At 36.6% G+C, this 23,377-nt stretch overlaps 1 protein-coding gene across 1 annotated transcript; it reads left to right on the top strand.

Annotated features, from left to right (window-relative positions):
- Positions 1 to 21,892: 21,892 nt before the first annotated feature.
- LOC149199997 (protein SRC2-like) lies at positions 21,893 to 22,249 on the top strand. Its single transcript, XM_089400801.1, has one exon. The coding sequence runs from the start codon at positions 21,893 to 21,895 to the stop codon at positions 22,247 to 22,249; it is 357 nt and encodes a 118-aa protein (XP_089256927.1).
- Positions 22,250 to 23,377: the final 1,128 nt, after the last annotated feature.

The following is a 23,377-nucleotide window of genomic DNA, read 5'->3' as shown; positions in this document are numbered from 1 at the left end:
AACGCAAGTAAGAACATCTATTTATGCAAAGCTAATTAAGATCTGTTAATGAGATAAGAAAGGTACTTAGGCTATTTTTGGAGATATCACAGATCGCTGCCCTAGCAGTGCGAAAGTACTTCCGCCCCTGGTTGGGGCTGCATGAAAGCTGATTGTAGCATTTCACGAAGGTACTAAAGGGTAGAGAAGAGGGATAAGCAACCTGTGCGAAGGCAAGTATAGTTCGAACAAACCGACATCACAATCATCTCAAGGGTGCAGAAACTTGGTTCCAGCATCCCCCCATACTGCTTTGGGTGAGACTTCAATCCGTACTCCATGGATTGATGTTGAAAGGGCTAGTATTGTAGGGATTTCTTTGGCTAACTAACGCTAAACCCGGTTCAGGCCCCCTCAAGCCAACATTTAACCAATGAATCTATGCATACCTGCACACAAGGTATGTGTTGGATAGGTAAATCCCCTCTGTGGACAGAGGCGATCCCACTAGCCTAAAACAGAACTAGCCACAATCAAACCATGATGCCACGCAAGTTCCTAGTTGTACATTAAAGGTGAATTAAAAAGACCAACCTGGAATCCAACGCTATAGTCGAAGCAGAGTTGATATTCCCACTCCCTCGCTCCAGCAGATTATAAACGGACACCTGCAAATGCAAAGGAAGGAACAGATACCAGCATAAAATCCACCAAGGCACAACTATATTTCAGTCAGAAAGGAAATAAATCACACATCACTATAATAGACAATGGGATTGGAACTATAATAACAGTCGCTCATTAATTAATAATAGACAGGAAAAGTTACAACCAAGGTTCTGACGTTGAACCTCTCCTCTGGCTGGGCGAGCAACTATATGTGTCTTGCAATGTATCTCCTCTCCGGCAACATAACCTCTCTATGCTTCATTATCACTCATGGTAATCATAACTAGCATTCCTCCAAGAACTCAAGAACTCAACAACTAGCACTAGCTTGTCTAATGCATGAGGAAAAATATTTATAGATGGAGAAGGTAGAGAGATTCGATGAACCAGGACACCCATTGTGGATTGGCATTATCTCGGAAAAGCTACTGTGGATAGTTGTCAAGGATAGATGATGACTCTCGACCTCTATCCACTGGATTTTTCCCTCAAAAGGTTTTGTGATCTGAAGGGAATAAATCATAAGGGCGTTCTTTTGGCAAAAATCATTACTAAACTGGGCTGGCGCGGGTGTTGTTCTGTGACAGAGTGCCAGTGGTCGCGCCCTCTTTTGAGGATCTCAGTTATTGGCGCGGGTAAGATACTGTGGACCTGCGCCAATGGAAAAAGAGCACTTTTCAGGGATAATTTGCAGAAGGTGTCTTCAGGGAACATGAAGTACATACTCAGGGGAACATAATGCAAGTTTTTTTGGGTTATGTCACTGCTCAAAGGTCCCGGAATGCGTCCTCCAACGGGGTGATAGGGACGGTGACCAATGGTGACAAATTACTGTGTAACAGATGCCCCCTAAAGCATGAAGTCCGAGAGGTAGAGAGAGGGGTGAAATGCTTTACAAGAACACACAAGAACACATATATAGAGCTGCCGCCGAGGATCTGTGTTAAGAGACATGACTAATAGTTCAATTACATGATGTACGTGGTATGGTCGCAGCCATCCATAAGAGAGTACATAAATAATCTAGATCCACAGTATGGACGCAGCCATCTGGTTAGGATCAATGAATTGACTCAGGTATGGTCGCAGCCATCCAGTGAATGAGTCAAGTATCAAGAATCACGCCTGGATTACAACAGACACAATCCAGGGTCTTGTGCTCCATCTCGACCCGAACAAGAGTACAAGTTCAAGCATGTGAATATATGAGCTGAAGTCGAACATGCATGAACATCGTCTGATTACCAGTCAATAGTGGAAACTGTTAACAGACGCGAGAGGTACCACCAATAATGACAATGGCCCTCAAGGTACTATAGGTACAATCTACGGCGTGTGAATTAATGATATGAAGTCGAACACCCGTACAATCATTCGATCGGAGGCCAATGATGAAAACCTCACATCGAACACGAAGAACCTGCCATTGAGGCATGCAGGCTCCAAGGCACCGGAAAGGAGTCTCTAGATCAACTTCCTGGATAATGAGTTGAATTCGACAGGAAGTGACCTTGATCGAAGGTGGGCCATAATGTTTCCCACATCATCGACACGAGACAGAGAGATAATGTTGTGAATCAAGATTGTGCGAACTATCAGAGGGAGGTTGTTTCTTTGCAGAGGTCAACTTCTCTTGAACATATCGGTGGCCCATTAATGGAATCGGCAGTATTTGACATCAATGTATCAAAGGTCATGATGACGAGGCAATGAGTGGATGAGAGGTCAAATAAGGTACCCAAGTCCATGGAAGCAAGTGAAGGATATGAGATGAGATATCCCCACCCTGGACACGAAAGCATAAAAGTGCCATGTTCAAGAGCGACATACTGCCGTCACGGTAATAATTATGGTTCAAAAATTTTCTTTGCCCCCCCCCCCCCCCCCCCGCCATTTCTGGCGAGTACCCCAGTTATTTTTAACAAGCTTGATGGGGATAGCATATGCTTGTGTTGTGACAAAATCCGATGTCATTAAGTTTTAACGAGTCTGACAAAGGAAGAACTCGACGTCTTTTCATGTTTAGAGAGTTTGAAAAGACAGCAGAAAAGGAAACTCCAGGGATGTCCTTTTTCGTAAAGTTGTGTCTCTCGGGCCCGAAAAAGTATAAAATAATACTCGAAAGAAACGCCCGATCATTACGATCGAGGAGTACTTTTCATAATTAGTGATTTCGACCTGAAAGAGTAAAAAAGCGGTCAAAAGCACGTCGTTTCGTAACCATGAACGAGTTTGAAACGACAAAAACCCGGTAATCTTTTTATGTTTTAACGGTCAACAAAAAGAACTTAAAACGACCGCCCCTTATTAACATTTAATGAGTCAAGAGGAGCGACTCGGAAATCTTTTCCTCTTTAAATGGTCAGAAAAGAGCTGAAAGCAGACCTCCATTTTTATTTTCTTTAATGAGTCAAAAAGGAAAAATACTCGGCAATCTTTTCATATTTTACGAGTCAGAAAAGAGCGTAAAGGTGACTCGTCCTGAAGGAACGAGTGGTATAAAGGGTAGCAACTGGTTCCGGTAATGGTGGAACTTGCTCGAAACATGTAAAGGTTAAGAGGCTGGCTAATAAAACCACTCATCGCTGCAGTTCCTCAGGAAAGGATAAACAACCAGGTGAAAGCATATGATCGGCCAAAGAGATGGTGGCGATGGAATGAAACAACCAAGGCTCATCTACAAGGATAATTTTAGGGGCGAATGTTCGCCCTTTCGTGAAATTAAGGGGTTTTAAATTTTTAGTGGGCGAATATTTTGTATCATAGTACATTTTTACAAATCACCTCAAATAGCCCACCTTATTTTAAGGGAGAGGGTAAAAAAGGTAAATTTAGCCCTTGAAATTAGGACTTACAACCTTCCATTCGCCCATTTTCAAGAATAGGTTTTATTTAAGTGAATCCATTCGCCCATTTTCAAGAATATGTTTTATTTAAGTGAATCCTATGGGCCAAATACCATATCTATAAAAGAGGTATGGTAAATTAATAAAAATATAAATAAATGAGAGGTATGGTAAATAAATAAAACATTTTTTATATTTACTCCATAAGTCACCTTATATACATGTAAGGGTGTAAACAAATAAAAATATAAGTAAAGTGGAGGTATGGTAAATAAATAAAACGTCTTTTTATACTTACTCAAAAGGTATGGTAAATAAATAAAAATATAAATAAACTAGACGTATCGTAAAAAAATAAAACATCTTTTTATATTTAATCCATAACCCTCGTTCTATTTATGAAGGCTCAAGAAAGAGGTTTTATTTAAGTGAATCCTATGGGCCAAATACCATATTTGTAAAAGAGATATGGTAAATTAATAAAAAATATAAATAAACGAGACGTATGGTAAACAAATAAAACATCTTTTTACATTTACTCCATAAATCACCTTATATTTACGAACAATCAAAAAATGGGTTATATTTAGGTGAAACCTATGGCCAAAATACTATGGGACAAATACCATGGACTAGATTGTTATTAATACCATGCAAAAAACCATTATTAACCCTACTATTAGAATTAATAAAAATAAAAATGGCACATGGTATTGACCCATGGTATTCACCAAAATGGCACATGGTATTGACCCATGGTATTCACCAAAATGGCACATGGTATTGACCCATGGTATTCACCTGGAATGTAGCCTATTTAAATGGGGGAATTAAACCAGCATGTAGCCTATGCTAAGATTCACTAGGACTTTACAAAGTTTTATTATTTAGTGAAAGACTCGCCAAGATCTTACAAGATTTTATAATTGAGTAAAATATTTGCCATGCCTGGTGAGAGATTCGCCAAAAAATTATATATACATATTATATTATTGATAAAATCGCCTTCCATTTTTCCTATATACCATCGAGATTCGCCCATTTATTATATTTATAAATTTAGCGGGGGTTCTTAAAATTTTCCCTGCTCATCTAGCAGAATTTAGCAAATAAAAGGCAATCACGGGATGTAAATCAGGTATGGGTTCATTTTTTCTACAAGCTTGAACCATGGAGAACTCTGATTGGATTCGGTTTCATGTTTACACAAGCTTGAAACAAAAAACTATGCTTATTAAATTTTTGCATGCCCCCAGCATGATAATGCAAAATTGAGGTACATGCCCCCCAAGCTTCATGGCATTCACGGAGTGGATGGAATGAAGGTTTACTTGGAAAGACTTGATTTTGAAGGAGGATGCATGCCCCCCCGGGCCTCAGTCATGCGCCCGGGTCAACTGCCGTCATCAGAATGACGGAGTGGATGTTGAGGCATTTCCTGTGGAAATAAGACCATTTAGGAATGGTAGATGACTATATGTGAAGTGTGAATCAGGGAATGAAAGTTGGTCTACGACCTTGATCGTCCTTCCTTCGTGCGGAAAACACATCACTCTAAAGAGTGAGGACACAATTTCACGTATGCGATAAATATAGTCTTGTCCAAGGAGTAAATTGTAATCTAACGGACCTTGGACTACCATGCCGCCCATTTGAACAGTCTTCCCTTCTAGTGTGATAGGTACATTGGGAAGAATTCCTAAAGGTCGAGTTGTTTCTCGATGGAAACCTGTAAGGTTTCTTATCTCAGGCAGAAGTAGTGGGGAACCAAGTGCTTCCCAAGCTGTTGAAGAAAGGATACTCACAGGAGATCCCTCATCAATAATTTTACCGGCCATAACCATGCGGTAGACTTCGACTATAATTCGAAATGGTATGGAGGCTGGTAACCGAGGATTGCCTAGTTGATACAAATTGAAGGAAACAACTAGGTTGCTTGGAGGTGGGACTGGATAGACGGCCGGATATGATTCTGATGGAATTTCTTCCTGGTGCGAAGGAATGAGAGGGATGCTCACTTGATCATTAGAGTCTATGTTGATGAATAGAATTTGGACGGTGGGGTCTTCATTCTTTGAAGTGAAAACATCATCTGAGGAGGGAACTTCTGAAGGTAAAACCGGGTCACTTGTAAGCTGGACCTTTTGACTTTTGTCTGGTTTGGATTCAGATGTAGGATCATCTAAGGATGGAACTTCTGTAGGCAAAACCGAGTCACTTGTAAGCTGGACCTTTTGAAAGACTGGGTCAACTGTAATTTGGAACTTTGGACTTTCGCTTGGTTTGGACTCAGATGGTTCATCTTTGATGATAAAGTGTTGGATAGATGATGAATGTAAATCAACACTCGTCCCGACCAGGGACTGGTCTGGAACAGGCGGAGCACAGCTAGGTTCGGGAAGAGAGGGCTGGACCAAAGAGGAATCATGCTTGATCACTTGTTTGGTGGAGAGATGATTTGCAGTTGCAAAAAGACGCTGATATCCGGCGGGTAGTTGGGGTAAGGGAACTGACAGACTTTCCAAAAGACGGGAGGCTTCATCCATAAGTGGACAAAGGCGAAGGAGATGATTACCTTCACAAAGTCGACAAGGGAAACAAACCTTCCCTTTTCTCTTACCAACTGATAAGATATCGTCGATCTGTGACGACAAAGGGCGAGTCGGGTCACGGGACCATATATCTAGGATCCTGGGAATACCGGGACAATCAGAAAGAAAATGGTCCTCCTTGCATAATCGACAAGGAGACTTAGCCTTCCGTGGAGGAGCAGAAGGTGGTTCTACTTCAGATATTTTCGTGGTAGATGCGACCTTTCCCTTAGGAGACTTCTTCTTTTTGGTCTTCTTCTTCTTCTTCTTAGCCACCTAGTTATTGAAATCCAAGGTTTCACCAGGCGAAGTAGAAGATGAGGACGCAGCAATGGGCGAAGAAGGGGAGGGGTCCACCTTAGAATCAACATGGTGTTGTTCGGGTGGAGGAGGTGGTGGCGGAACAAGAGTTATCACACTCGAGACCACCGAGTTTGAAAACAACCATACGGGTAAACCAATGGTCAACCCAGGCAAAGACAATGTTGCGATATACTGAACACCGACATTTCCAACAGAAGGAAATGGACGAGGGTTCCCATCAGGAGGAACACCTTGGCCGGTGGGCGCCGGGAAGGCTGGCATTGAACGAGAAATAATCCTACTCAAGCTAACGCAAACAAAATCTAATTGGGTAGATGTTATCGTGGCCAATAAGTTTTAAGACACTGAACTTGACCTTTTCATATTTTAAGAGTCGAGAAAAGGATAAAAGATGACTCTAGTCTCCTTCGAATATTTAATGAGCACGAAGTGACAAGACGCTCACAGGCACCTTTTCTTTTAGGGAGTCCGAAAAGGATCAAAAGTGACTACTATGGAGACTCTAGGTAAAAGGTTTACCAAACAATCCGTAAAACTGCTTATACACCTTGGCAATCAGATGAAAACCAAGGACTTCCCGTACTGCAGTCAATCTTCCCGAATGCTGTGTTCAGTGCATTACGGCTTGTAAGGCGGCAGACTCAGCTTCCTATGGATAAAGGATAATAGCCTAGTGGGGTCTCCCGTATATACGCGACGGTACATGGGAGCTCAGTCCGTATTGGCACCTATCGTTTCACCGTGGAGGAATCACCCAACCACTCGACGATAAACTACCAGCTTTAAAGAAGCCAGAACACGTCTCTAACCTAGACCTCTAGAGTATTTGTGTTATGTTCCAATGCGTTGTTATGTTCATTGAGTTTATTTTAAAGTTTATCTTCGATTATGTTTAAGTTTTTTGGTCCTACCATATGTGATATCTCAAAAACTTCTTAAATTCAAACTATATGCCAAAACTATATCATTTGATTCGATGAATTCTATCTACTGGAGGGTTGAGATCTTTACACAAACGAAATGATCACTCAACAAACAACAAAGATCCTAATGCAGCTAATAACAAGAAATGAATTTTTTTCTTTTTCTTTTTAATAGCAACAAATAACAATAAACGCTAACTAATATGATGCAAAAGATATTTTGTTTTTCTTTCCTTTAAGATGGAATGATGCATTTAAACAAATCTTAAGAGATATACACAATCCAAGTTCACTCAATGAAATAGAACCAACTCTGAAACACCAAAATGAACTATGCAAGCAAGGAAAAACACAAAGACTTTCAATGGACTATGTAATCTAAGTTCGAATGAAGTCAAGTAAAATCAAAAGAGGCTAGAAGTGAATCACTCAGAGTATAGAAGATCAAGCTTTAACCAATCACTGGATAGGTGGAGAACACAACCAACAAGTTGACTGGATAATCAAGAGACCGAAACTTCCCACAGAAGGCTAGACATGCAAAGTCACTAGATGTTCTAGGGCTGAGACGAAAATCAATAGAAATAAGCAAACAACTGAAGGATAAAGGCTAAAACCAGTCAAACAGAGGTTCAACACACTTCCAGAGGCTGTAAGAGATATAAAAAGAGGCTGAAAGATCTTTCCACCCATACACAGGCAAAATTTACAGGGCTGGCGCGACTGTCAGCCTGCAACTTGCGCTACCAAAGGATTGGTGCGAGTTGTTTTTGAGCAACATGCGCCAACTGGCACGACTGTCACAGTAATAACCGCGCCAATTAAGCTTGCCGGCTAGAAAAATAAATAACACGACCTCAGGTCGGGCTGACAGTGCTCAGATGGATCAAACAGTAAAGAATAAACTCAAAACTGACCCAGGAAGCTCATTCACTCAAGCAAGCAAGAGAAAATTAACATGCAAGACAAACTCCAAATAGCGCCTCCCCAGCGGAGTCGCCAAATTGTTGGATAGGTAAATCCCCTCTGCGGACAGAGGCGATCCCACTAGCCTAAAATAGAACTAGCCACAATCAAACCACGCTGCCACGCAAGTTCCTAGTTGTACATTAAAGGTGAATTAAAAAGACCAACCTGGAATCCAACGCTGTAGTCGAAGCAGAGTTGATATTCCCGCTCCCTCGCTCCAGCAGATCATAAACGGACACCTGCACATGCAAAGGAAGGAACAGATACCAGCATAAAATCCACCAAGGCACAACTATATTTCAGTTAGAAAGGAAATAAATCACACATCACTATAATAGACAATGAGATTGGAACTATAATAGTAGTCGCTCATTAATTAATAATAGACAGGAAAAGTTACAACCAAGGTTCTGACGTTGAACCTCTCCTCTGGCTGGGCGAGCAACTATATGTGTCTTGCAATGTATCTCCTCTCCGGCAACATAACCTCTCTATGCTTCATTATCACTCATGATAATCATAACTAGCATTCCTCCAAGAACTCAAGAACTCAACAATTAGCACTAGCTTGTCTATTGCATGAGGACAAATATTTATAGATGGAGAAGGTAGAGAGATTAGATGAACCAGGACACCCATTTTGGATTGGCATTATCTCGGAAAAGCTACTGTGGATAGTTGTCAAGGATAGATGATGACTCTCGACCTCTATCCACTGGATTTTTCCTTCAAAAGGTTTCGTGATCTGAAGGGAATAAATCATAAGGGCGTTCTTTTGGCAAAAATCATTACTAAACTGGGCTGGCGCAGGTGTTGCTCTGTGACAGAGTGCCAGTGGTCGCGCCCTTTTTTGAGGATCTCAGTTATTGGCGTGGGTAAGATACTGTGGACCTGCGCCAATGGAAAAAGAGCACTTTTCAGGGATAATTTGCAGAAGGTGTCTTCAGGGAACATGAAGTACATACTCAGGGGAACATAATGCAAGTGTTTTTGGGTTATGTCACTGCTCACAGGTCCCGGAATGCGTCCTCCAATGGGGTGATAGGGACGGTGACCAATGGTGACAAATTACTGTGTAACAGTATGTTATACACATCAACACACATTTCATTTTTCGACCTTGCAGCATATGTAGTCATACGATCTCATATGTACTATTGTACATAGTCCATCTTTGGTAGATTCCATAATACCATCCTCATGCTATCACCTGGATAACATAAAATTTATCCACATATTTTTCCACCTTTTAGATATTAGGTGAGATTTTATTTAGCCATACAGCCTAAATTTCCTTTTATGCGCATCCAGTTTCTATCATGCATATATATGTATTTTACCTTCACCTCCGAAGCGCAATCTCCACATGCTCAAGCATGGATTGTTTGGAGAATTACATCAAAAGTGAACCCAATAACATAACCTAAAATTGCAGGTAGAAAATTTCCTCAGAAATCATAACGATTTAAATCTTCTATACAATTCCAATGAGTAGTTATTTTCTTAACCGCATGCAAACTACTTTTTCCATGTAGAATTTCCAAGTCTTGCCAAAGAGTTTTGACATCTATGTTGCACGTAACTCAACAATTCTAATTTGAAATATACAATTAAACCATTAATGAACTCATTCATTGTGCTTTATTCAAAATTACTCACAAAGCAAACATTTTTACAAAACAAATTCTTCATGTTTTACATGCTTGACCATACCTACTTCATAAGTTTCTCTATCTAACCTTGATCTCATGCTCCAAAAAATATGAGATGTTCATGAACTTTCTTCTCACAGGCATGATCACCTTCCTACGCTATCCAAACATCCTCATATTGTATAATGTTGTACTAGATGATCCACTACAACCAAAAATCTCTTCATAATGGTGATGGAAATTTGCATATTTTAATTGCATCATTCTAAATCCAATCACACGCAACTCGGTAGAGAGAAACTATCGTCTTGTGAAGATCAGAGACTACCTTTTGCATCAAATTTGCATTTTTCGAATCAACAAACAATTTTCAAATTAAGCATACAATTTTGAAAAAAAGAGAAGGGCGAATGCCTCCTAATTAATAACTGATTCCCGGAGACTATCACTTTGGGCACGGCACAAAGAACAACTTGTAGTTTTCTTATCAGTGCCTCGCCATTTGACTTAGGTACTGACTCCCTTACAATTTCTGGGGTTCTCTCTTCCTTGATGACCCTCCTCAACGAGCTCCTACTGCTGTTCAATTTCTCTTGACGAACCTTTTGTTCTTTTTTATCACAGCGTTGTCGTTTCCACAGTTTTCTTGGTCTAAATGTGAACCAATAAACATTTGTTGAGGAGTTCATTAAACTATGGAAAACTACTGTAGAGATTCCAATGATACCAATCTATTGTGAGAGATCTCAAGCTCGAAATCTCACTGGAAAGAATTAAGGTAGAAGGGGCACAGTGGTATTTCACAGGGGCTCAATGCCTTGATAGCCACGAAATTCTGAAGTCAATATCTCTTGATGAGTTTTACTCATTATCAACAAAACAACGCATTATATACATTTCAGAGAAAAGTTTTTTGTAATTTTAACTTTTAAATTTGTATAGAATAAGGGAATTTTAAGTCTCACATTGACTTAGAAAAAACAAAACTCATATTTCATATAATATGGATATAAGAGAACATCGTAAGACATACGAATATGGATATCTTACGAGTATAGATATCTTATCTTTTAGAACAGTTTATATTATTTTCCTGAATGGTTTAATCTTTAATATTATTAAAGATTATTTTTTTCTATGAATTTTTCAGTCTATTTGATTATATATCCTCCAGCCACTTCAAACATTTAAATTTTTGCTTATTTTCTTCTTGCCATTTTAGTTTGACGGTTTGCGAACCCACAACCATAATTTATAAAACAGAAGTAGTGCTATGCCATTTTCAAATCCATTGAAGGTTAAGGTAACTTATAAATCAATCATTCAATCATTCAAATAGAAGGCTATCGATCGGAGCTCGAAGCCATCCACTGATTGGTGACAATAGACACCTTGCATGGTTGGTAGTTTGTGGATCCTTCGCGGTGATATGCATCCATTAACCAGTGAGTTACCACAAATTCAAAAACACAGTGTCACGAGTTGATATCATCCTTATAATTTAGTTCATTCATATATTTCTATTTCCCCAGGTTTCACCTGAAACTTGTTGCTATCATAACGCACCAACAAGTGAGAAAATAATTACGTTATTTCAGAACCATTGAATGGACATTATCATAAGAGGAAAATCTATAATCAACCCTAATAGGGTGTCAAAAAATAAAATCAAAGCGCACAACTCACAATACAAAATAGAAGCAAAAGTGTATACAGTAATCTAAGAGGATTCACCAATAAGAAGACCTGGGGGAAAGCATTTTTTTAGTTCAAACCCTATATTTTAAACAATCAAAGTACCTGTACTCATAGATACCGTGGTAATGTTTCTCAAAACACATATATTTTTCTCACATATAAAACAATTTTCCACAACAACTTGGACAAAATTCCACGAAATTGCTTACGGAAACTGCTTTGGGAACCTCATTTTCCCCTCCCTTGAAACAAAATATGATAGGACTGCATACATGCAATTGTTTTGAACTCGTGAAAAGGGTTGCGACTAATCCTAGAACAATGACACAAGCGTCGTTGTTACAAGAGGAAAGATCCATTCCCTATCCATGTTTTCCAACCAGAAATGCATCTGTACCAGGTTCTTTATTCTATTCTCCATTCCTTTTTTCCCTCAAGCAGTTAATCAGAGACTTTCGGCTAGACTGGAATAGGGGAATCGAATCAATTACTGAGACCAAAAACGTATTGTAAGCTTCAACCTGCATCTATAAAGCAGACTTTATAACCTCGATCAGTCTCTATAAGTTTATATGTTCACCTTATCCATCTGACAGAATTTTTAAGTTTAAAATGCTCACAATTTATTATCCATGCGTAAGCAGAACGAAATGAATGAGATTTAACAATGACATTGCAGGAACACAATAACCTCAAACAATTAGTTGTCCGCTAATTATTTAAAAAGGGCATAACATTAATTACCTATCAGGATAGCTTTGGGCTTGTTAATAATGTGAACAGTGCCACAGGAGGAGGGGCATTGGGATTCAAGAGTCTGCCGCAAGCACTTAGCAACTATGGATTTGTTGTTGCACAGCTGTCAGTACCACAACACTATCGTCAACTTCGTGACCTCGACATCTCTCATACCAAGAGCAGGCACGATGGTGGTTGCAACAATGAAACAACACTACAACCTTAGCTATCATTAGTCGAGTTCCATACTCGTTCTTCCCTTCTCGTAAACTTATGATAAAATAGCAAGCATTATGTAAAGGCCCAAAACAGAGAGTGCATATACAAGCTAATAGGTTTTGGGTTTATAACCACTGGAACAAGGAAACAATATTACTAATCAATGAATATCAGTCTAACCAGGGAAGACAATGCTCCCACTTTCTGTTATCCCTCCCTTATCGTTTGTTATAGCAATGTTGTTGCTTTCAACATCTTTTTCTTAATTCATTATCACAATTAGGAAACCTACAGTATTCTTTTCCATTCCTTTCTTAAACAAAATTAGAATAATACAAAGAAATAGAATGAAATCCATCGTTCTTACGTCTGCATGGCTTTATGGTTTCTTTTATCCATAATTCATGGTTTTAGAATCACCCAAACTAGTGTGCACAATATTTAAGAAACCTTCTACTCTCAACCAAAAACAAGAAACGTTGTTTTATCCCTTTAAACTTGTGATGTACATTCATAAGGTAGTGTTCTAAATGGAAAGAATGTGAATCTTATCCAATATTTTTGCTTTTTACCAGCAGTTTAATGGATAGCGTTACTATATTCATGAGCAAAGACAAAATTGACTTCTTCTTTTTTGGGGGGTCGAATATTTTTTTACCTCTCCGAATTATTAGACGAGATCAAGCTCTCCTGGATGTTTCCCATCATCTGGTGCAGCTACAGATAAGCATTGGTCCAATATCCACCACAAGTGCACTTCATCTATTGGCATATCCATGCCATGCAATCTAGGATTATATGATTAGGACCATTATTTGAAGCTTGAGCCGTAAAGTTTGGATGAAGACCATGTCATCCTTATTACACACGCAGTTGTATAGTAACTCTATCCACATGTAATTTTCTGTAGTGCAGTGGAAAACAACATCAGCAGAATTTTTTTATTTTTTGTTTTTTGTTCACACACTATCCTTGGCGTTGATGATTAATTCAGCAACGTATTCCGATTCGGACATCATTCCCCGTTGACAATCCCCCATGTAGGACTGGAGGATTGAATTCACTCCAACCCATTATCCATACTTTTGCCTAACTTGTAGCCCTCCAACATCTTCCTAGCTAGCACCGTCAGAACCGCTTCATTTTAGTGGCGACCCATCCCCAAAGCCAGCTCCGACGCAGGGCATGGCGAATCATGATTTAACCTTAGATGATAAATGGGACCCTCACTTGGTATGGAAACAAATCATCGTACAACCACCAGACACTGCAATGCTCTGGAGAGAGGAGGAAAAACCGGATCGGTGCCCAAACGTGCTTGGGAAGTGCTCTTAACACTCATTCTCCTTGTTGTGATATTTTGCCACGGAGAATATTACTTGGATGGTTGTTAACTAATGGGTATGCCCATGCAAATCTTATATATCCAACGTATATATCACACTCGGATTCAATCTTGGGTGAGGCCGCTTATGTTATCTATTGACAAGAATTTTAATATATATTCCAAAAATGTATAACATAGAAATCAATCCATAATATGCGTATGGAAGGTAATTAATTTTTCAACTGTAAAAGTTAATTTTTATTTTAAGGAATAATATCCCCCTGTTCTGTGTTTCAAAAATTGAGCTTACACCATCATCTTATTTTTATGTATAAAATTTTAATTTTGGTGGCTTAACTCAATTTAATCACCATGCATAAATTAATTCGAACTTTGTTCTTCGTATCATGGTTTTTTAAAACCTCCATGATCCATTCGAATTAAAGATCGGTGTATGGACGGCTATGCTATGCTCTTGAGTTTTCAACCCGACACTTATAATTATCTAATTTTAGACCATATACACCCTCATTTACATTCTATATATATCGGTCCATAATTTATATATGGAAGGGTATTGTTTCTTTCCAATTTCTATATTTTGTTTTATCTTAAGAATAATATCTCATGTTCCATGTTTCGACGATCTACCTTACCTTATAGGTTTTAAACTCTTTAGTTGATCAACCTATGTATTTATGTTGTCCCTTCCTAACAAATTCGTTTTATGACAGACATAAATATTGCATGCAACAAGAACTCCATATGGGCTTCCCCATTCTTTTCTCTAAACATTTTTAATATTTAGATTTAATTTTAAAGAGTCTAGATTTAACACTTATACCAGGACCCTTTAGAACAGTTTTAGGTAGTGAGGCCAATTTTAGGCTAAAACTTTTCCATACCCTATGGAGGCATATTGGCCCACAGGCTGCAAGGTTTGAACTTGATTTCTCCGATACCATTTGTAATGAACCTCCTGAGCCTACCTATGAATTTAGCCTCTAGGACCCATAAATTTAAAATTTTGGGTTCATTCACAGTTAAAGCTTTACCCCTCTTTGCAGATCTTGTCTTCTAAAATTACCCCAGCCATATTACTATTAGGCCATAGTGCAAATTTCTCATTAATTATTTTACTGGTTCTCTTATACGGAACCTTACATTCATTAACATATCTGATGTATGTGATCAACCATTAAACTTGCGATGGTAGGCACCCTATCGAGATATCTTGGTAAACCTCTACCAGCACTAGTGGACATTAATTTCATGACCATTGTAGTGTACACTACGTTATTGACTAGAATTTCATTCCCATGCATACTAGTTAGACTTGCAACACAAATACTTAACCCATCAGTCATAAAATGGAAAACCTTATTTCCTCAATTCGTGAGTATGCGTAAGTGGATATCACTTTAGAGAATTATGATCCTACCATATCACTATAGTGAATGTAATATGATCAGTTAGAGAATCCATAGTCATCTCACATATTCATGCATAATCTCAGCATAAACCATGTTAGTATATATATCACTGCTTGCCATGCTTCCGCGACTAACTCTATTCTTAGATGTAAAAGAGGTCATATGTCTAATACTAACATCACTTTCATAGTAATACATTAGCACAGGGAATCCAATTATGTGTCAGTCCATTTAATGTACTTCTACAAATAACTTCACACTAGAAGGCCAAATGCAAGTCGATCATGAGAAATCTAACGTTGTGACACTAGTAACAATAGCTAATTACCCTAATTCCCCCTTTCTCATATACATTAAAGGTCACATACATAAGACAAAAATTATTTCCATACAGATAACACCTCATATATACAACTAAGCTACATGGGTTAACCATTTCAACAGTAGGAAATAGAGATAATAGATCAACCATCAACATATCTTAGCTAAATGATTTAACTTCATAACAAGTAAGGATTAATATAGAACCCATACTATTTAAGTGAATCTCATCAGAGTAGAGAGAAACACCATTAAGTCTATTAATACATAAGCCTATGTAATTCACGCGACATTATCATTGCGAGGAAACTTAGGCAGTCATCGCATAGAAAAACTCGAACAATAACATAAACTTATGAAACTATTCTCATAAACAAACTGGAACTACAACACACACACAGAGAGAGAGAGAGAGAGAGAGAGAGAGAGAGAGAGAGAGAGAGAGAGAGTAAGAGTCATCATACAAACATTCCACACATCTCACACCAACAAAAACCTCACTTGGAGGGAGGAGCACCACCTCCCAGCCATGAATCACCACTGATTCCCCGCAAGCTGAAGATCTTGCCAAGGATCAATTGTCCTCAATTGATCAATGCACTGGGTATTTAATACCCTCTTTCATGATTTAGTTGCCATTAGCGGTGTCATGCTTTTGTGGATTTTTCTAATTTCCTAGGTCTTTTTTGAAAGATCTTGTATTTATCTCCCACGAGGCTTTTCCTCAGAAAATCTTGTCTTTATCTCCTGCAAATCTTTTATGTCCAATGGATCCTTATCTCCCATCCATCCGATGGATCACCAATCCATGGAAGCTTATCTAGAATCACATATAGAAGCTTTATCATGAAAGATTCATCTCTATCCCATTCCTCAATGGGATTTCGCAAGCATCTCCTCTCTCTTGGTGCTCCTCCTCCAAGTGATTTATTTTATTAATTTATTTAATAACACATTTTTTTTTCATATTACATATCACCTAGCTTTCCTCAGCTTAGGTTTAGAATAGTTTAACCCACAAAGGAGGATATCAAACCTATCTTTCCTTAGCTTAGGTTTACAAGAATTTAACACACAAGGGAGGATATCACACCCAGGTTTAACTTAGCTTAGGTTTATAATAATTTAGTACACAAGGGAGGGGTGTTACACTCACCGCACCACAACACCTCCAGGCAGCAAACCTCTAGCACCGTCATGCGCTCAAAATCTACACGCAGTAAACTATAAATGGGAGCAGAAAACTGGCCAAAATACAGGAGTTACAAGTCTAAAGTGGGACCTATTCTCTGATACCATGTCAGGCTAGGAGGTAGTTCAAAGCAAATTGTGATTTTGCATTAATATTGATCATAGATATGTACATGGAGGGAGGGACTGTTGGGTTTCATCTCCAGGTGTCTTTTCATATTCCAATTCTCCTTATTTTATATTTACATTATTTTACATGGATTACCTAATCCCAAAGATTAGGTGTCAGCACATATCATTTCTCATTATGTACTCAAATAAAATTTTAAATTTTTCATTAGCTACAAAGAAAATAATTGTAAATATTTAATACATCAAGAAACTTGATTTCATAAATAATATTTCATGTATAATAAAATCAAGAACCCATAAAATTATCTACCAACACTAACCCAACCAAAAAAAGAAACTAATAATATAATGTAATAAATTACTAATAATCTAGTGTCATAAATAGAAGCCTATCAAGTTATCCTTCCTATGTGAACCTGGTCCATCCAGATGGTGGGAAATTAACGAGTGAGAACCTGGCATTGAGAATGCTTAATGGATCGTTGAACTGAGCAATCGAAACTGGTAAATTCAGGAGTGAGAGGGTGGAAGCAACGATAGGCCCGGAGGGACTCGACTGAGGTTATGAGGTCGAGGCCCGGAGGGACTCACTATTCATATGGTGAGGAGCTTGCTCTACGGGGGAGGGGCCCCAATAACAGAGAGGGGGGAGATTCCTAAATTAATTCATTAGATAATTCTTCAAGTTGGGAGCCACCAGCTACTTAGAAATAGGGGGATGTGAGTGGTGGGACTGCACAGCAGCAGACGTGATAGCAGCAGTGGTGTAAACGTCTTCAAATGCCCTTCTTATTCAATATAACGTAACCTTTCGTCAATTTGTGATGGGAGTAAATTGAAAGAATTTGAATACAAAAGGTGGGTTATTCCCGTTCGAAAACGGTTGCACAATGTATATACGAGATGCCGATAGATGGCCGAAAAATATCCCTTGTACCAACCGATCAATCAAGGATGGGTGAATTGGGAGGTGGAAAAACAGAGAATCGAGCATGTGGTAGGAGGAAAAACACGCTTTTGAAGCTATGCAGTCAGGGTGGGAGGGACGAAACATTACATACGATGCACTAGAGGATCATACTACATTTATAGCCAACAGACACTAACTAGATGCAATAGAGAAGCAAATGAGATGTTATATAATAGTTAACTGGAAAATATAATAGCAATGAAACATTATATAATAGTTAACTAAAAAATATAATAACAACAAATATTGTATGTTTATTGTCCATATTTAAACAGTAAGCATGGTCTATATTGGAGTTGGGCTTCAAGATTTTTTATTTTCAAATAAATGGGTGGACGTGATTTGTTTTCAAGATAATATTCTTGGTCTAATATATTATCCAAAGGATGATTTGAAAAGTATGTGAAAGGGTTTTTAGTTTCAAATAAAAAAAAAATCAAAGAATAACATATTTAATTTTAAAAACCTTGAGGAATTTTGATTCTTAAATAAATGAGTGGACAAAATTTGATTTCAAGAGAATATTCTTTATCTAATACACCATCTAAGGCATGATATGAAAAGTTATGCAAAACCGTTTTTAGTTTGAAATCAAAGAAAATCAAAGGATAACATATTTAATTTTAAAAACTTTGACAAATTTTGATTTTTAAGTAAATGAGTGAGAGGGTTTGATTTCAACCTTCCTCCAAGGATTTGATTTCAATCTTGGTTTAGAAGATTATGAACTATAATTTAGAATAACTCTGAGAAACATGATGAATTTAACCAAATCAAAGTTCTTGGATGTGACATATAGCAATGCAAAACCACACGCAACATTTGACATCTCATTGTCTTGTTAGATGAAATAGTGAAATTTAGATGATTTTTTGTGTTTCTTTTATCATTCCATTTTTATGCAAATTTTAGGTTGCCAATTTTTTAAAATGGTTAAATGCTCATTTTATTTCATCTCTTTTATATTTTGAATCCTCCTCCTCCGTCTAATAAATTTTGTTTTCACTATTTTAACATCATTCAATTTCATTGATTGGATCACAAGTAACCCTTACAAATGAAAGATAGTGGGGTATGCGAAAATGGTGTTATTTGACAATCGTTTTACATGCAAATATTGAAATTAGAGTGTAAAGTATAGCTGCTCATTCTATTCTTGTGATCCTTGCAATAATTAATTAAAACATTTATTATGAGGATAAAGAATAAAATCTTTATTAAACATAAAAAATTGATTCCTACTGTATATATCAACCAAATTTATTAATATGAGTGTGTTAATAGTAGTATAAAAATGTTATACTCATTAAGAAAGTTTCACATCTACTTTTAATTATACTCATGAAATAATGACACAACTTCTAAACATTTTGTTATTATCAGTTAGTTAGTAAGATAACGTGAAGTGCAACTTTAATACATGACATCTTTTAAGAGAAATATGATATCTATATTTAGAATAACTACCTTATAAAAATATTAATTTGAAATTCGAAATTAATTTTAAATGTATATAAATACAAATAAATATTTGAAATTATTTTTATAAATATTTAATTATTTTAAACATCTTAATAAATTTTAATATATATTATTTTTATCTGTTAAATAAATTTTATTTTAAAGCAATTATAGAAATTAAAATTAATAACAAAGAAATACACTCGCATTACTTATAACTTATTATATATATCTGAAAATTTATTATATATTAATATAATAAATTTTATATAAATATATAATATTTTAAATTATTATTTAAAAAGAAAATAAGAAAATGAGATTTTATATACAATTAGCTCATAAGTATTCTAATTTAAGGGGTGTTATTATCGTTGTGTTCCTAAATTATGAAGAGTTTGAGAAGTTTCAAGATTAAATAAACAAAATATATAACAAGATTTCTAACTATAGAGATTCACTCTCACTTGTAAGTAGGCTTTGTTATGATAACATGGGCTGGCATAACCCATTTCATAGGGCACTTATTCATATAACATTTATTTTAATTAATCAATTTAATTAAAATAGATTTTTAACTATAGAGATTTATTCTCACTTGTGAGTAGGCTTTGTTGTGATAACATGGGTTATCAATACCACATGCCCACAAAATCATAACCCATTTCATATGACACTTATTCATAAAACATTTTTTAAAATTAATCAATTTAATTAAAATAATTGAAAGATGGTGACTATTTTTGAATAAATTTAAATTTTTAATTTGTAATTAATGTTAAGAATATTATAAATATTTCTTAAAGATTAAATCTTTATCATTCACTTAAATAGTTATGATCATTATAATAATTTATTTTTAGATGATTAGAAATTTATATTATTATAAATAATAGAAATTCAAATGATGATAGTAGATTGGAAATTGATATAATTATATTAGAATAAAATAAAGAGTTATTTTAATTTTAGATTAATTTGTATTTTTGAAAATATAAATTTATTTAAAATACAAAAATTGAAAAAATATATATATATTTTTAGGAATTTATTTTTTGAATAATAGATATAGAGATAAGAAATTTTTCATTAATTTTTTATATATAAAAAATTGATATTGAAATAATTTTGTTCAAAATAGATTCTGAAAAAATTATACATCTCTCCTAAAATATTTTAATATAAAAATGATTTATTATTATTATTATTTACTTTTTATTTATATAAAATTATTTTATTTAAGTAAATAATAATGATGTAAATTATAGTTTTATTTTTGAAAATAAATTATGTATATCATTGAAAACACCCAAGTATTGAGTTAGCTCATTAAATAGTTGTTTTAATAAAAACTAATCTAGAATTATAGTACACATAAATTCTAATTATGAATATGTGCATTCTAAGAACATTTATTTCCAAAATTAAACCAAAAACTATTATTAAAAAGCTATTATCAATAATAACTATCCATTTTTTAAATTACTACGAAGGAAATGTTCAATTTATATATTCACGAATATTCCATGTCACATGCTACCTTCATTCGATCAGGCCGTTTGATCTTCCAACGGTACAATCTCGGAGTCAAACCTGAAGTCCACATGAGTTTCTTTATAATACAACCATCGTCTGCAACAAAAGGCAGAAAGGAGGGATTACTAACTCAATCTCCGTGGTCGAGGGTTCGGGAAATCGTGCATGGATTACGTACAACCATCGTCTGGAACAAAAGGCAGAAAGGAAGGATTACTAACTCGATCTCCAAGGTCGAGGGTTCTGGAAATCGTGCATGCATTACAGAACACAAAATTAAATATACCTCACCACTCTGCCAGGTAAAGTCACTCTTTGATTGCTCATGTTTCGTTCATTCATTCGTTATAGGGGATATATTCATTGTATATTTCATTAATAAATACCCAAAAGCGGGTTTTAATGCAAAATATATCAATGATTATATATTTGCAGTCTTGCGATCGATTAGAGACTTCTATAAATCTTGCATTAAAGAACAGAAAAATAGAGACACCTCACCATTTGTGCTAGGTAAATTCACTCTCCCATGTTTCATTCCTTCTAGAGTGTATATTCATTGTATATATTTTTAATCAATACCCAAATTTTGGTATATTATTAATTAATACCCAAAAACTCTCGTTTAAAGCAGACAGTAAGGATTACGAACTCGATCTGTAAGCTCGAACAGAGAAAAAATAAATATACCTCACCACTCAGCCAGATAATTTTACGATCTGCTTGTTCATGTTTCATTAGTTACAGGGGATATATTCATTGTATATATCATTTATCAATATACATACAGAATTGGGATTAATTGAAAATACATGAATGATTATATTTCAATCGTCTTAGATTTCAGAAGATTTCATGCATGGTGTTCTTCTGTAATTTCAATCAGCGTGGTCTCTAAATATTCATTCACATCATGGTAGAAGCTTACACACAGCTGGAGCTTAACATCATTTCGGCTCAAGATCTCAAGGAGATGCATCTTTTTGGCATGAAGGAGATTCAGACCTACTGTGTTGTCTGGATCAATTTTGAGAAAAAAGTGACGACACAAATTAACAGAACAGGTGGCGCAAACCCTACCTGGAACGACAAGGTCATTTTCAGAGTGGAAGAGTGTTTGCTGCGCAGTGAAACCTCTGCTGTGATGGTGGAGATATACTGCGTGGGTGGCCTCAGGGACAAGCCTCTAGGCACTGTGAGGGTCTTCCTTTCCACTTTCCTCAAGGGCTACGAGAGCCCAGATTCCAGCGGGATGAGCTTCTCGGCATAGCAGGTCCGTCGTCCTTCTGGACGCGCCCCTCAGGGCATTCTCAACCTTGGCATCATGATTCTTGATTGTTGAAATATAATTTCAACCGCACATCAGTTGACCCGTGGAGCAGCAGTTAATGCACCCAAAACCGCCCAGCGAAACCACCAAAGCATATGAGACTGCCTTTGATCATAAAGTAGTTTCCGTATAATCGAGCCTGATACAATTATACTCTGCCACGTGGTCCTCTATATACGTCAGCAGGACTGACATTTCGGAGCCTAAAGTTCAGCGTGAAGTGGGCTCCCGATATTCATTCCAGCCGTCCAATCGCCTTCGTTGTTCTCCGTCGTTGATTATTTCAACCTGCATACAAGCCAACATTAAATACATTGCGTGGTGTAAAAATTTGTTTGACCGCCGTAATAGTATTGATTTCATAGTTATTGTGATAGGTAACAGGTTGGTGAAAATTTAAATTTTAATGTTTTTTTTTAATATCGGAGGTATGGGCGCATATGCATGTTACGTATTTTTTGTATGGCATATGTGTACTTTGTAATGTTTCATGTTTTTTAAGCGTTGACCATTTTTGGTAATGAAGTGTAGAACACAGGCGCAGGTTCATAAAAAAACATAACGAGCCAAATGAAAATGTGCTTTGTTGTAATTTTTGCACATGGGATGAACCGGAAGCTCGCGGCAGCGAAAGAACAAGGGAGCAGCAGATAAATTTTTATGTATTTCCTGTGGTAAGAAAAGATATGTATGCACAGCAGTGCGGGGAGTATGAGCTTTGGAGTTGCATATGTAAATTTTTTTACAGTAGTATGTGTAAAAATAGTTTTACAGTAGTAAATGTAAAAGGATTTTTACAGCAGTTTATGTAAAATCTTTTCACAACTGTAAATGTAAATGAGTTTTTACACACCAGCAATGTAAATTCTCAGGTGGAGACGGAGTTTTGTTGAATGTATTTTTTTGGTGAAACCCTCTCAGTAAAAGAGGATGAATATGTATCAGGCATTTTGTTTTAATGAATAGAAATCTTTTTCTGGGATGTAATACTCTGTTCTCAGTCATTTCTTTTAAGCTTCCCTGTGCAAAAGATCCTGTGGAGAAAAGGAAACAGAGCATTGCCTCTGT

Source organism: Pinus tabuliformis, chromosome 2_1, assembly GCF_031772625.1.
Source record: "Pinus tabuliformis cultivar Carrire ecotype Pingquan chromosome 2_1, CPIR1, whole genome shotgun sequence".
Classification (NCBI taxonomy): Eukaryota; Viridiplantae; Streptophyta; class Pinopsida; order Pinales; family Pinaceae; genus Pinus; species Pinus tabuliformis.
This window is presented reverse-complemented; position numbering and strand designations above follow the sequence as displayed.